We start from the raw sequence: 16,434 nt of genomic DNA on the forward strand, positions 1-16,434 counted from the left end.
CATAAAGAAGAGAAAGGGACTTGTATGTGCACGAATGTTTGTGGCAGCCCTTTTTGTAGTGGCTAGAAACTGGAAACTGAGTGGATGCCCATCAGTTGGAGAATGGCTGAATAAATCGTAGTATATGAATATTATGGAATATTATTGTTCTGTAAGAAATGACCAACAGGATGAATACAGAGAGGCTTGGAGAGACTTACACGAACTGATGCTGAGTGAAATGAGCAGGACCAGGAGATCATTATACACTTCAACAACAATACTATATGATGACCAGTTCTGATGGACCTGGCCATCCTCAGCAATGAGATCAACCAAATCATTTCCAATGGAGCAGTAATGAACTGAACCAGCTACGCCCAGAGAAAGAACTCTGGGAGATGACTAAAAACCATTACATTGAATTCCCAATCCCCATTATTTTTGTCCACCTGCATTTTGGATTTCCTTCACAGGCTAATTGCACACTATTTCAGAGTGCGATTCTTTTTGTACAGCAAAATAACGGTTTGGTCATGTATACTTATTGTATATTTAATTTATATTTTAATATATTTAACATCTACTGGTCATACTGCCATCTGGGGGAGGGGGGGGGGAGGGGAAAAATTGGAACAAGAGATTTGGCAATTGTCAATGCTGTAAAGTTACCCATACATCTAACCTGTAAATAAAAGGCTATTAAATAAAAACAACAACAAAAACACTCCCCAGAACTGTTCCCAAATATGAAATTCTTAAAACAATGTTTCTTTATCCAAAAATTATAGCAAATCTAGAATACAATTGTATTGCAGTCCCTTGACCACCAGATAACTACATATAAGACATGTAATTGTTTAAAAAAATAAAATTTTATGTACATTTTTATCTTTATATCATCTAGATTTCCCCTTGCATCTCTCCCCTCCTCTTCTCCCTAAAAGCCTACAACAAAGAATGTGTTTTTTTTTTTAAGAAAAAAGTCCAGCAAAGTTGATTTCAAACAAAATCTTATAATCTATACAATATTCCATATCTCCATTACTTTCTCTCATCCCAAAAGAGAGTAAAAAGTGGTATATTCTTGCATCTCTTCCTGCATAGAAAAAGAAGTTTTAAAAGCTAAAAAGGACCAACTACTTCCATTTGCTTCTCTCTTTCAAACCTGAAGAAATAAGGCACAGAATCTTGCCCCAATGTCTTAAGAGCTAAATTTGTTGGAGCTTGGAGTAAAAAAGTCAGGTCTTCTGACTTTCAGTTCATTGCTTTTTCCACATTCTTCAGTGACTTTTTGGGAGGAGGAACTATTATCAGCATTTGAAAGTTAAGGTGAATAAGTAAAGACTTGGCCCACCATAAAGTATAGTTATTGATCTGCCTTCTCTAGAAACCTGTTGTAAGAGGAGGACTGCATTGTTAAACTATTTCTCCAGGCCTATTTCTAGACCTCAACTCTTATATATTTATCCTTATATATTTATGACATTAGCTATAACTATGATTTCTTGGTCATATACCAGTAGCTCAAATTTAAATAGCTTCTTGCCCAAGTATTAGGAAACAGCACAAAAGGGGCCAAACAGAGAGCTATAATTTTAGACAGTCTTGGCCTGGTCCCAGATAATGTTCCAAATCTTTCACTTAAATATAAATCATTACTGGAATTAGCCTACCACCCTACCTCTGTTTTCCTATGTTACTGGATTTACAAATATTTGTGAGTCAAGTTTTGAAGAACTGATTTTCCATTAAAAAATAGCAGAGCATAAGGAGGGTTCCTGGTGAGTTCTTTAAGGTAATGGTTCCATTGGTCATCAGCAAAAAGAGTTAATAACAAAGCAAATAGAAAAGCTGGGAGACAAACTTTCCAATTCTTACAACTGAAAGCAAGAGATAAGCAAAAGCAAACTGATTAATTCAATTAATTACTTCAGGAGGATAACAAACAACACAAAACAGACACACATAAAAGGAATCAAGAGGAATAAAGTGCTAAACTGATAGGTGCTATTGATTGATCCTGCAAGTCAAAGTGGAATAGTTGGTGAAAAGTAATTTAAAATAAGGATATGTAAAATATAGCAGAAGCTCAAAGGAAGAATAAACTAAGTAACCAATACTTTAAAAATCTCATTATTTATGCAACATCAAAACAACTTTAAAAACAAAAAAACTTTAAAAACAAGCTTATTTTGTTTTTCCAACAACTAATGAGAATAATTTATTTAAAAAAAAACCTTACCTTTACATGATGAATTAGGCATTCCTTTATATTCACTTTATAAGTCTCTAAACCCAGCTCCTTAGATAATCGTAGGATTCTATTTTGAGTAGGTCCTACATAAGCTCCACCAATATCTACATAATCAACGAAGTCATTCTAAAAAGAAAAAAAAAAGATGGGCTGAAAGATTTTCATTAATCACTTTTTTAAAAAAAATCTCAATCATGACAAAGGATTTTCCTGTTAATTGTGTGATCTCACTATGGAGAGACAGAGAGAGTCAAGAAGACCCAGATTCAAATGTTCTTTTTTATACTCTATTACTATGTGATGATAGGTTAAATCACTTATTCTCTGAACCTCCATTAACTCATTTATAAAATAGGGAAAATATGCTTATAGTATTATATAGTATGAGTAAAGGCAAGAAACTTTAGGTCACAGTTAAATGATCATAGAACAATAAGTTGTCCATTTTGGCTACAACAAAGATAAAGGAAGAGACAAGCTTATAGAAATAGTAGCTGGAGCTTAGTTGTGGGGAACCCTGAATGTTAGGCTTAAAGAGTTTACATCTTATTCAGTAGTCAATGGAATGTTTTGTAGAAAAGAGCTAACATAATTTAAAATAGTCTTTTAAATGATTACTCTGGAAGTACAAGGTAGTTTAACAATCAATCAACCAACAGAATTTATTAAACACCAACTATGTACTAAGAAAACCCCATGAATAGTATGGGTATACAAAGTCACAATGAGTTGGACATGTCTAAACAACTTAACAACATGCTAGGAATAATCAAGAGACAGAAAAGCCTAGTAGATAGAAAGTTGATCTCAGAAAAAGACAACTGGAAAGTTAATTCATGATTTAATAAGGAAGGTAATATAAGATACATCAGGTCCAGTGGGGAATGAAAAAAGTCAACTTAGAATGGGAGAGTCTGGGAAGGAGCTGTGGATTAGAGATTGTGAATAGAGCTCAATGAAGATCCAGTAGAAAGAAATGACAACATGGAAGTTGTAGTTAGAAGAGAAATTCCAGGGCTTGATTCAACTATGTAAGTACAATAAATTGAATGTTCATAATAATAACTATAAGTAATCCACAAAATGCTAAATTAGGTTATATGCCATCTGCTTAACATGACAAAGAAATGTCTAATATATGTTTAGAAAAATATTCATACAAAAATAAGACCAAAAAAAAGTTTTGGTGTTGAAATTTCAATTTTATGGAATACACTTAACTGGAATATATGATTCCTGAAATATTTCAAATAAATAAGGAATTGCTATAAAATATTTTAGATTTTAAAATTTTCTAATACATTTATTTGAAAGCAACAATGTTCTGAGTGATGAGGAAGTCCAATGTTGTGGGTAAAACTAGTTTATAGTTAAAATTGAAATTAGGACAAAGGTCAAAGCTTAGCTGGTGTCTGCTAATTTAATTGCTTTGTGAATATTAATTTCTCCACCTCTGAATGGAGTTGAATAGCCATTTTCTCTGAACATGCAATATATGTAGTAGAAGGGGGAACATGCTAAGGGTTTATGTTGTGGGAGGATTAAGAAAATGTGTTAATTTCATTATCTCCAGTCAGCGAGGTGATGATGGAAGGACTCTGAAGCTGGGAAAAGGGATATAAGGCTTGCTCTCGCTTATATGCTGTGTATGTATGCTTCATCTTAAGCTCCACAACTACTTCCTGCAGGAATGTATTAAAAGTTGAAAATGCTTCACTTAGCCTTCTGAAGGGAACACTATTTTCCTTTCTGGAGTTCAGAATTTTGTTTCCAACAGTAGTATGATGAAGGCTAAAACTAGAAGGAACAAACAATAAATAACTAAAAGGATGAAATTACCAAAGATGAAAGCAGGACAAAAGACTAAGTAAGAATGATTCTAATCCCTCCTCAACTTTCTTTGAAAAACTCTTCTATCATTTATTTCAGCCTATTCTTCCTTAGTGCCCTAACTAAAATGTCAACTTAAATATACTGTTGGAAAAGAAATGTGTAACTTATGTTAACTTTCTACATTTTTATGTTTTTTCTTTAGTTTCTTATCAAAATTCCCTTTTTAAAAATTTCAACTTTGTATTAGATAACCACAATGAAAAAAGGCTTTTCAGCACAGATTAGAATGAAGAAGAAATTCAGAAAGGAAATCTCTCAATAGTGAAATAGTAACAGCAATAATCAATCAAATAACAACCAAAAAGCATTTATTAAGCACCTGCTATATGCCAAATTCCAGGAATTTTAAAAAAATGTTTTAAATGTCTATCCTCCTTGACTTCTCGGCAACATTTAACAGGCCTAATTCCTGGTAGAAATAATTAACTCTACATTGTCCTCCTCTCAAATCCCTTTGACCATACTGCAGATTATATCCAGCCAACCGTCACCCTTCAATCACTCCCACCATTTATCACCTTTGTACCTAATGTGCTCCTGAATGAAGTTGGGGGTGGGAGATCTACACAATCATGCTGACTAGGTCTACTACAGTAAACTTATGTCACAACCTCAATTGGGCCTTCATTGCTGGTAGACAAACTTGCTCTACTCTCCCCATATCAACTCTTCATAGTGGCTCTTGCAAACATTTTCATCTTTTCTCAAATCTCCCATGGTTCCCTCTCCCCACTCTCTCAGCTAAGAACTTCGCTTCATATTTTATAGGAAAAAAAACTGAGACCATTCACCATGTGTTCCCTCTTTTCTCCTCTTCCTCATCTCCAATCACTGTGGTGCCTTTTGCCAGTCTATCTTCCCACCTTCTCTTTATCCATTCTCAGATGGTGAAATGGCCTTACTCCTTAGCAAGGTTAATCCTTCTACCTGTTCCACTCCACTTCCTCTAACAGATCACTCCCTCTTATTTTCAATCTCTCCCTCTCTAAAGGCTCATTTCCTTCTACCTACAAAACATGCTCCTGTCTTATTTTTCTTCTTTGTAAGTAAAATTCCTTGAAAAGGCTATGTACAATAGGTGCTTCCACTTTTTCTCCTCTTGCTCTCTTCTTAACCCTTTACAATCTGGCTGCTCAGCAAAGTTGTTAAAGCTTTCTTAGTTCCCACATTCAATGGTCTTTTCTCCATCCTCATTCCCTTTACCTCTCTGCAGCCTCTGGCACTGTGGAACACTCTTCTTGATGCTCTCTCCCCTGTAAGTTTTCAGAACATTCCTCTGTGATTACCACATATTTTACAATCAGCCAGAGTCGGAAATTCAGGTTAAGGGAAAATCCTTGATCTTTATTCTTTGTGGAGATGAAGGGGGATGGCGATAGGAATGTGAGCAGCTGCAACACGAACCCAGCCAGCAGTCTCTCTGCCTCTCTCTCCACCCACCCAAATCCTTTCTACATCATTTCCTATACAACACATCAAAACTTACACAGAGAGTCGGCGGGGCCATTCTTTCTCCAAGCATATATTAATAGAGTATTGTCCAATTGCTATTTAGCCTCATGCTTGGGACCTCAGTGCATCAACTTGAACTTCAGTCCATTGCATCTCTCTCTCCTGGTTCTTCTCCACCTGACTATTCCTCCTCTTTCTCCTATGCTGGATACTTCTCCAGATCATGAGTGCTCCTTGGAGCTCTGTCCTGCATCCTCTTCTCTTCACCCTTTATACTACTTTACTTAATAATCTCATCAGCTCCCATGAATTTAATTACCATCTTTTATGCTGATATTTCAAAAATCTCGCTTTCTTGCCCTAATCTCTCTGCTGACCTACAATCTTCAACTGCCTTTCAGATACATCAAACTGGATGTCCAGAAGATATTTTAAACTCAATCTGCCCAAAACACAGCTCATGATCTTTCTCTCTAAACCCTTCTCACTTCGTTCCTACCTTCTTAAGCATTGCAGAGAATACTACCATCCTCCCAGTCTCTCAGACACACATCTAGGAGTCAAGACACATGATCTCTCACCACCTCCCTCCACCCCACATCCAAGGTCTCTCACCACCTTCCCCCACCCCACATCCAAGGTGTTGCCAAAGCCTGTCATCTTCAACTTTGCACCCCATTTCTCCTAATGACCCCAGTCCGGTGCAGGCTCTGATCACTTCATCCCTTGTTTACTGAAATAGTCTGCTGCCTCAAGTCTCTCCTCTATCCAGCCACTAAGGTGACCTTCCTAAAATACAATCTGATCATTCTCTATCACCAACCCCCACAATAAATTTCAATGGATTTCTACTGCCTGCAGGTACAGTTACAAAATGCTCTGTTAGTGTCCCTATACACACACATCTTTTCCATTCTTCTTACACCTTACATATACCTTCATCCCCTCCTCTTCTATCTAGTTAACAATGGCCTCCTTGCTGCTCCAGGAAACAAGACATTCCTTTCTGCTCTGATTTTTTCCTCTGGCTGTCTGCTATGCCTAGATTGCTCTCCCTCTTCTGCTCCAATTGACTTCTCCCTGGTTTCCTTTGTTTTTGTTTTAGTCATTTTTCAGTCAGATTCTTCATGATACATTTGGAGTTTTCTTGGTAAGACAATGCGGTACTTTGCTATTTCCTTCTCCAGCTCATTTTACAGATGAGAAACTAAGGCAAACTGGGTAAGGGACTTGTCCAGGGTCACCCAGTGAATACACGTCTGAGGTCAGATTTGGACTCAGAAACAAGAACCTTGCTATCCCTGGCCTAGTACTGGATTCAGTGTGCAACCTCTCTACTTCCGTCTTCCTTGAAGTTCCATCTAAAAACATAACTCCTACAGGAAGTTTTCTCCAGCATCATCTGCCTTTTAACTCCAGTGCTATCTCTCTGTTAATTATTTCCTATATATATCCCTTGGTATATATTTATTTATTTATGTGTCATCTCCTTCATTAATTTCCTTGAGGGCAGACTGGTTTTTGTCTCATTTTGGATCCCAAATGCTAAAAACAATGCCTGACACATATTAGGCAATTAATAAATATTTACTGAATTGAAATGAACAATTACTATCTCCTCTCTGTATTTCAGTGATCGACCACACACACACACACACACACACACACACACACACCACACATGCCCCTCTTCTCCTAACTATATATCTGATCTTCCTTAATCTCCTTTATATGATCATAACCTCAAAATGCTTTCCAAATGTGAATAAACACCAAGGTTCTGTCCTGTTCCATCATTTCATTATCTGTCAATAAAATATTCGTCCTAATGCATGTTAATTTTTAAAATAATAGTCTATCATTTAACACTGTTAAAAGTGAAGGCAGTAGGCAGTAAAACATAAAATCAAATGGTGAGGGATTAGAACTGGATATCCTTAATGTAAAAGTAAAGGAATAATTTAAGTCTCCTGATTAGAAAAGAATTATGCACAATTTGGTTATAGAGGAAACCTGTGCAATCCTTCTTAAATGGATGGAGGAACTGAGATTCCATGATACTTATAGACAAGCAACTGAACTTCATTTCTCAGAGTCCCATTAGCCCTCTGAATCTCAACAGTATTTAGGACCAGTGTTAAGATAGATACTGCAAGTGAAATATTAAGAAGCTCTTACCCTCATAGTGTAAGTCCTTCCTCCAACTCGGTCCCGTGCCTCTAAAACCACAACATCAATTTCATATTCAGCCAACATTTTGGCAGCAGACAGACCTAAGGGAAAAAAAAGAGAGGAGAAAGTTATACATAAGTAAATGTTGAACTATGTATTCTACCTGATTAAGGAGATTCCAAAATAGTCCAGGTTTCATATTGTTTTAAAATGTATTTTTTATCAATATCTTTGGATTTTTATTCAATTCTATAACTACCTTTTTTAAAAATATCCAACACATATCACTATATCCTCACAAAAAGCTTGTTTCTGTACAAAGAAGTAAAAAGTGTGTATTCAAAACTATTATTTGTTATTACAGGTCTTTCTGATCTTGCAGTATTCTGATATAAAATTGGGTCTAGACTAGAGAATCCTTTTTAGCACCCCCCCACACACCTTCTTATATTATTTGCTAACTATTTAACATTTATTCATCTTTTCTCTCCAATTAAGTATTAGATTCTATGACAGTATGAACCATATCTAACAGTCTTTCTTGATTCACTCAATTGCTAATTTCCTCCCTTCCTTCTCCTATTTTACATTTAACTTTTGTGTATATTTGTATTTATTTTATTTTTATGCAGTTTAAATATATTTTATGCATATGTATCATCTGCCCTGTTTGAAATACAAGGACATTGTTTGGTGGTTTTTGGTTTGCTTATAACAGAGCAATTTTTTTTTTTTCTGACTGTACCAGAGAGGTCATGCAGCAAGAAATGAGAAATGTTTGACAAAACAAATGAAAACAAAACATAATGTAGACAATGTTAATTTGTGGTTTTCCAAGTCAATATGCCACCACATTTTCTATTTGTGTTTGATTCCACTGGATATATAAGTTTGTAATCGAGCCCATACTCAAAAGTTTTTTCCAATTTTGAAGGACCATCCAGAACTTATGAACTAGCTATATAACTACTGAAAACCCAAGGTCATCTCCACATGATAAGTTTGCACAGGAATAGATTTTGAATTTTATACCATTCAATTACATAGAAAAGAGAGACTTAAAAGTACAAAAAAAAAAACCCAATTCAAATCATGGTAGATGATTGAACTTCATTTCATAACTCTTTTGTTCTTAGATTAATACAGGTCTTTTCTATTAAATTCATCTATATGTTGCAGCATATAAAACTAATGAAATACATACCGTGTGCACTACATTTACTATGTTTATAAATAAATGGTCTTCAGACTCTTGCCAAACTGTTAATTTTCTGCTTCATACAGAAGCCCATCTAAATAAGATATCCTGGTTTTTTGTTTTTTTTTTTTACCAGTAGGAGCTGACATGACTCAGAAGAGAGAATAACTTCACTTTGTCATAATTTCAGTAATAAAAAAATGAAGAAAACAGTTTTAATTATTTTTCCTTGGAAGCAATCCCTGGAAGATGCAGCCTGGCAAGTCACTGCAGGTACTGCTAGCAATCAGTGTCCCTGAAGACCCAGAAAATAACGTTTTTGTCACAAAACTCTTTGGTATTATCAAATGGTTCAATAGCAGACACTGATATGATTTTATTAGTACAAATAATATTAAAGAATGAGAGAGTGATCACAAGGCATGAGGGGATATCCCAGTAAAAATATGTTGATTATAAATTAAACACCAGACAGGTCCAGAAAGAGGCTGGGAAATTGAGCTGAGAATTGTTTGAATAAAGATGACAATGAAACCCATGAGAGCTGATGAGATCATCAAATGAAACTCAGTGCAATTCCAGTACACTAAGATTTTTGGGACAGGTTATAATCTAAGGCAAGAGGAGAAGGGAATCAAGGGCAGAGCTTTGGGGAATATCCACAGTTGGTGGGCATGCCTTAGATCTCAGAGGAGACAAGAAGAAGCAGACAGAGGTGAGAAAAGAGCCATCGTATAGTGTTGTCACAAAAACTAGAGAGAAGTGCATACCAAAGAGAAGAGGGGCTAACAACCCTGGCAAAGTCTACAGAGAATTAAAGAAGGGAGATTCAGAAAAGAACATTATGGATTTAATGATTAAGAAATCATTTATCACTTTGAAGAAAGCAGTTTCAATTGAAGGAAGAGGTCAGAAGCCAGACAGAGGAGTATTACAAGTATTAAGCAAAAGGAAGAACACATGCTGACTGTAAAAGAGAGTGCCTTCTTTCAAGGGGTTTAGCATAGAAATAAGGAAAATTATATAGGATGGCAATAATCAGGAATAGATTAATTAAGGGAGGGCTTTTAAAGGAAGAGGAACGTATAGTAATGTTTACAAGTGGTACAGAAGCTGTCATTGAGTCAAGTCTGCAGAGACTGAAGAAAATCGAGAGTTAAGATGATAAGAGGTGGCAACTTCCTGGAGGAGAAAGAATGGAATGGAGCCACTAGTGCATTTGGGGAGTTTCCCTGGCAAGGAGAAAGACCACCTCTTTACATGAGACAAAGGTGAAGGAGGAAACACTCAAAAATGCATCTGAGATATGAGATGAAGGAAGGAAAATAAGAAAAAGCTCTCCATGAATGATCTCAATTTTTTTTTTTCAGAGAAAATATAAGGCAAAATTTTTATCTGAGGGGAGGAGGAAAAAGGATGTGGAGGTAGGCTTCAGTAAGGATAAAAAGGTTTTAAAAAGAGTGATGAGTAAAATAGTAAGTCAATTAGGGACATATTAAGAGGGTTGCTTTCCCAGTTGAAATTATGGAACATAATTCTGTAGTGACATAGGTCAGCATGGCTTTGTGGTTTTCTCCAGCTTTGGTCAGCATATAAATAGGAGGAGAATCAGCAGATGGTGGGAATAATCCAAGGCTGAGGCTTAACAGTGCGATACTGATAATCAGAAGGAGTATGGGACTTAAGAGAAGAGGATAGTGTACAGCTGAACTGGTTCTCTAAGGGTGCAAGATGAAGAAAGGATTAGTGTAGCCAGTGCAGGGGTGACTGTCTCATTAAGAATTAAGGGTTTGAGGGACCAGAGGTCACAGTGAAAATAAAGAACAGGGTTTGGTATTATGGGCCAGATCTCTGTACTTGAAACAAGGGTTCTTACAAGTGCTAACTCAGTAGAATTAATAAGACAATGGTTATCTAGTTTAGCATGGTGCCCAATAGTTCTCTAGTTCAGTACATGTACTTAGTACTTAATATAGTTCTACAAGATTCACACCTACAACGATGTAATTATAATACCCAGAGACAAATTCATTCCATGGTCCACCTTTGTGGTGGCTGGAGGCTGAAGCACAAGCCTTCAGACTCAGAGCCAGATTCATTTACTTCATCTCACCGTGGTGGCTAGCCTTCTGTACTTCTCTCACTGAGACCAAGGTCGGTCTGAAAGGCTCTCAAGAAAGCTAACCCAGACTCCAGGCAAGGAGACAATAAAGAATATGGACTTTGGACTTTAACAAACTGAAAGGAAGGCTAATCCAGAGACCTCCAGAAAACCAACCAAGAACACTACAGTTTGGGGTTACAAGCCAGAGTTGGGGAGTTGGAATGACAACAGATTATTATCAAATAAGAGAATTTCTGGTTCATGATTTGTAGGTGACAGTAAGATCAAGGATATGATTATTTCTTTGTATAGGTTAAATTGGTAAGGGAATAGATCATGAGAAATGAAAAAGTTGAGGAACTAGGTGGTTGAGATGTTTGAGGCTGTCCCCATACTAGGAGAGGAGAGAAAGACTGAGAGGCAGGAACTGAATTCATTGAGAAAAGAAGGAAACTATCCTGGAGATTGCCAGATAATAGATGAGGGCAAAGAACAGGGTTAGGAACTGCAAGGCAGAGGGAGAGGAAGAATGAAAACAAAATTATAATCAGATAAAAGAATTTGCAAGTTCAAGAACATAGAAACAGACAACAAGGTGTCTATGGGTGACAACAGGATCAAAAGTATGACATTTTGATGTTTTAAAATTTTTCCTGGGATAATTGTCCACATCCTCAAGAACTTTTGAAAATCTTTTTCATTCTCTTCTATGATATACTTAGCCCAATTTAGAATAAAAGGATATGAGCACAAATTCTAGCTCAGCCACATACTTCCTGTTATGGGCCTCAGTTTCCTTATCATAAAACTTGCAGTTTATAGTAGATAATCTCTGAAGTCCCTTCTAACTCCAAACCTCTTATACTAGAGCTTTAGAGCTTACAAAGCAAGGTACTTTTTAAACTTTAAACATTAGGATCATAGATTGAGAAAAAAGAAGGGAAATCTAATAATGTTACCAAGTAGATAATGCAAATATTTTGCAGATGATGAATCTGCAAATTTATTCATTTACACAGTGCTTTTGGGTTTGCAAAGTACTTTATAAATATTACTTCATTTGATCCTCACAAATCTGGAGAATTAGGTATAATATTATCCCCATTTACTGAGGAGAAAACTGAAGAAAACAGAGGTTAAGTGATTTGCCAAGGGTCAAATAGTTATTAAAATAAGACCTGAACTCAGGTCTTCCTGACACCAGGTCCAGTACTCTACACACTGTGCCACATCCAATTGCCTACTTTAAGGCTCAATGAAGAAAGGTGATTTGTCTCATACCATGCTGTAGTGAATGTCAATGCTGGGACTAAAACTTTAATTTTCTGAATTCAACATCAATATTCTTATCAATGTTTCCTCTTTTCCAATGAAAACATCTCAGGAATGAATACATTCATTCAAGACAGAATATCTAAAGAATTCATTATAAGACTGCCATTTATAAGATGTACCAAATGCCTTAAATTCACATATTTCCTGTAATCACACATTACCCATTATCTAAGCAATTTCTTACACACCATAAGATTATCTAAACAATTTCTAAAATTCTCCAAAATGCCTGTGCATTAAAGACAAATATTTAGGTAAATATGGAGTATTTCCAAATAAAGTTAAATCTAAACAACTGAAAGAATCTCAAGTGATCATGGGTAGGATGAGCTAATGTAATGAAAATGACAATTCTATCTTAATTAATCTACTTATTCAGCGCCAAACCAATCAAATTGCAAAGAAATTACAGAGCTAGAAAAATAATAACAAAATTCATCTGGAAGAATAAAAGGTGAAGAATTTCAAGGGAATTAATAAAAAAAATGCAAAGGAAAATGATGAAAAAAAGCCTAGCAATTCCAGAAAACTATGTAATAAAGCAGCAATCATCCCTTTGACATTGGCTAAAATGGAGAGTAATAGATCAATGAAATAGGACAGGTTCACAAAACATAATAGTCAATTGCAATAGTAATCTTGTGTTTGATAAACCTAAAGACCTCAGCTTCTGGGATAAGAACTCTCTCTCTGACAAAAGTCAAAACTGGGAAAACTGGAAAACAGTAGAAAGAAATTAAGTACTGATCAACATCTAACACCTTATACCAAGATAAGGTTAAAATGGGTTCATGATTTAGACATAAAGGGTGATACTATAAGTAAACTACTAGAACAAGAAAGTCTACCTCTCAGAGCTGTGGAGAAGGGAGAAATTTGTGGCCAAAAAGAACTAAAGAACATAATGAAATCAAAATGGAGAATTTGGATTACATTATAGTAAAAAGATTTTGCATAAATAAAACTAATGTAGCCAAGATTATGAAGGAAGCAGAAAGCTGGGGGAAAAAAATTTACCACCAGTTTTTCTGATAAAGGCCTTATTTCTAAAAATATATAGAGAAATGACTCAAATTTATAAAAATACAAGTCATTCTTCAATTGATAAATGATCAAAGGATGTGAACAGTTAATTTTCAGATGAAATTAAAGCCATTTCTTAGCCATACAAAAAACTCTTCTAAATCACTATTGATTAGAAATGCAAATTAAAACAACTCTGAAGAACTTTATACTTCTCAAATTGACTAACATGATAGAAAAAGATAATGAATGTTGGAGGGAATGTGAGAAAACTGGGATTGTAGAGGGCCACAGATAGTGGGGGAACTCTGAGTGAGGTAGAAGATCCTTCAGCCGAGAGGGAACCTGCCAACAATGTCTGGTCAAGCTCCCCATCTCTACTAAGGGCCCTCAGCTTTCCTGAGAAGTCAGGGGCAGACAACTTGTGTTGTGATTGAAGCAGAGTGATACTAAGTGGCAAAGAGTCATCTACATACAATAGCAAGTTGTTTATGTGGTACTGCCTGTGCACAGTGTATAGTTAGAACATGCACAGTGTGCTTTGGTTATATAAGGGTATTAGGGTATGTAAGGGTGAGAGAATTTGGAATAAATGGACTCCATGTTTGACCATCCATATGAGTCTTCTTCATCACTCCTTTTCTAAGACCAAGGACTTGGGCTGGTACCAAGATCCTCCAGAGCTCGGCTGGACACAACATGGGACACTAATAGATTGTTGGTGAGTTGTTAAATGATCCATCCATTCTGCAGAGCAATTTGCAACTATGCCCAAAGGGCTATAAAATTGTGTGTGTGTGTGTGTGTGTGTGTGTATACCCTTTATCCTCATATGCCATTACTGGGTCTGTATTCAAAAGAAATCAAAAAAGAATCCATATGTACAAAAATGTTCATACCAGTCCTTTTTGTATGTGTCAAGGTACTGGAAATTGAGTGGATACCCCTTAGTTGGGGAATGGTTTAAGTTGTGGTATATGAATGTAATGCATTATTACTGTTCTATAAGAAATGAGAAGCAGCCTGATTTCAGAAAAGCCTGGAAAGACTTACATGAATTGATGTTAAGTAAAGTGAGCAGAACCAAAAGAGAATAATTGTGCACTGCAACAACCAGATTATATGCTGATCAACTGTGATGGACTTGGCTCATCAATGAGGTGATTCAAAGAAATTCCAATAGACTTGTGATGAAAAGTGCCATCCACATCCAGAGAGAGAACCATGGAGACTGAATGGAGATCAAAACATATATTTTTACCTTTTTGTTGTTTGCTTATTGTTATTTTTCCTTTCTGATTTTTTTAGCACAGCATGATGAATATGGAAATACATTTAGAAAAAACCACACATGTTTAACTTATATTGGTTTGCATGCAGTCTTGGGGAGCAGATGGGGGGGAAGAGAGGGAAAAAACTGGAACACAAGGTTTTGCAAAGGTGGATATTGAAAACTATCTTTGCATGTATTTAAAAAAATAAAATATTAAAAAGGTAAAAAATAGGTTGAATCAAGAAATAACAGTTCAAACTATTAAAACTGAAATCCAGATCTTTTTATCTCTAGGACCAGAGCCATGTCTCTAACCATTTCACCAAGCTGTCTATCACACACTCAAATATGTGAGATATATATATATATATATCTCACATATTTGAGTGTGTGATAGACAGCTTGGTGAAATGGTTAGAGACATGGCTCTGGTCCTAGAGATAAAAAGATCTGGATTTCTACCTTTGATACATACTGTGATGCCAGGCAACTCATTCAATAGTTCTAAGCAACTCACTAAGACTGTAAGTTGCAGAGAATATGAAAATTTCCATTGGCAGAAGAAGGATCTCTTGAGAATTGCCTTTATCAATAAAATCACAAGTGTAGTTCCTGTTCCTATATATACAAATATATAATGTACACCTACATCCATAAATACAATTAACAGATTTTTTTTTCAGTATGTTGTTAGACAATGTATAAAATTCCCAGGAAGTTTACAGAATGCCTACAAACTAACTCTTTGCATTTATTATATATATGGATCCTTTGATACCAATGCCCAACCTATGAGACCTCTCTTTAAAATGAAGCCCAGCGTACTCTTCCTATAACTGTAGATTTCTATAAGCCTATTTGCAATGAACATTGACAATACCATCAGTGAAGCCTCCTGGGTACTCCTTGTTTTACAAATGAGAAACATGATCCTATCTGCAAATAGTAATAATTTTAAGAATTAAATACTCCCCCCTGGACTTTTTATTTAATTGTTTGGTTTTCACAGAAGGAGGGAGAGGAAGAAGAGACAATGTTTTAGCTAATGTGACAAAATAAAGTCTATTTTTTAAAGACTTGTTTGAGATTTCAGACAATATAGGTCTAACAACATACATAATACAATAGCATAATCAGGGTAAGATGATTAATATGGACATATCAGTTACCCTGGTAACTGCAAAGCTTCAGCTCCAAACATACTGTTTAAGAAAACTATATCCAGATTGATTTTGCATTCTAAAATCTAAAAACTAAAAATCACAAGTGATATAAAATTATTATCTATGATATAAAATTATTATCTAAACAAAACTAGAGCAATATATCAAATAAGTGAATATACAGTATAATCTTAAAAGGTAGAGATAGTCTTCTACTTTCTAAAACACACTCATTCACTTATAATATAAATCTCATTTCTTTTTGGGATCTAGTCCTGCACATCTTTTCCCTCTCTCTGGTACTTTTTGGTCTCTCTCATTCTACAGACTCATTCTCTACAGCTACTTTCCAATGTGTACAAATTAGAGCTATCACTGAGGGATTTTTGTGGAGGGATGATTTGATTAATATCTCTTGAGGGGCTTTTCAATTATGAAATTATATAGTTCTCTGTTTTTGAACTACCCAAACCAAAACAAGCCCAAAAGCAGGTTAAAAAAAAAAAAACTAAAATCAAACGAACAAATAAAAAAAAATGAGGTAATCATCTGACAATTTCAAAACTTTCCATATACCACTTTTTT

The 16,434-nt window shown here is 35.5% G+C and overlaps 1 protein-coding gene across 4 annotated transcripts in view; it reads right to left on the reverse strand.

Moving 5' to 3' along the window:
• Positions 1 to 16,434, reverse strand: part of MAOA (monoamine oxidase A) — a 178,433-nt gene that overhangs the window by 59,501 nt on the left and 102,498 nt on the right. For all 4 annotated transcript variants that reach the window (XM_031959386.1, XM_031959385.1, XM_031959384.1 and 1 more), the window contains 2 exons: positions 7,760 to 7,854; positions 2,225 to 2,362 (listed from right to left, as the gene is read on the reverse strand). In XM_031959386.1, coding sequence (XP_031815246.1) covers positions 2,225 to 2,362; positions 7,760 to 7,854 — 233 coding nt within the window. The remainder of the gene's footprint in view (positions 1 to 2,224; positions 2,363 to 7,759; positions 7,855 to 16,434) is intronic.

Source organism: Sarcophilus harrisii, chromosome 3 (genome assembly GCF_902635505.1).
Source record: "Sarcophilus harrisii chromosome 3, mSarHar1.11, whole genome shotgun sequence".
NCBI lineage: Eukaryota > Metazoa > Chordata > Mammalia > Dasyuromorphia > Dasyuridae > Sarcophilus > Sarcophilus harrisii.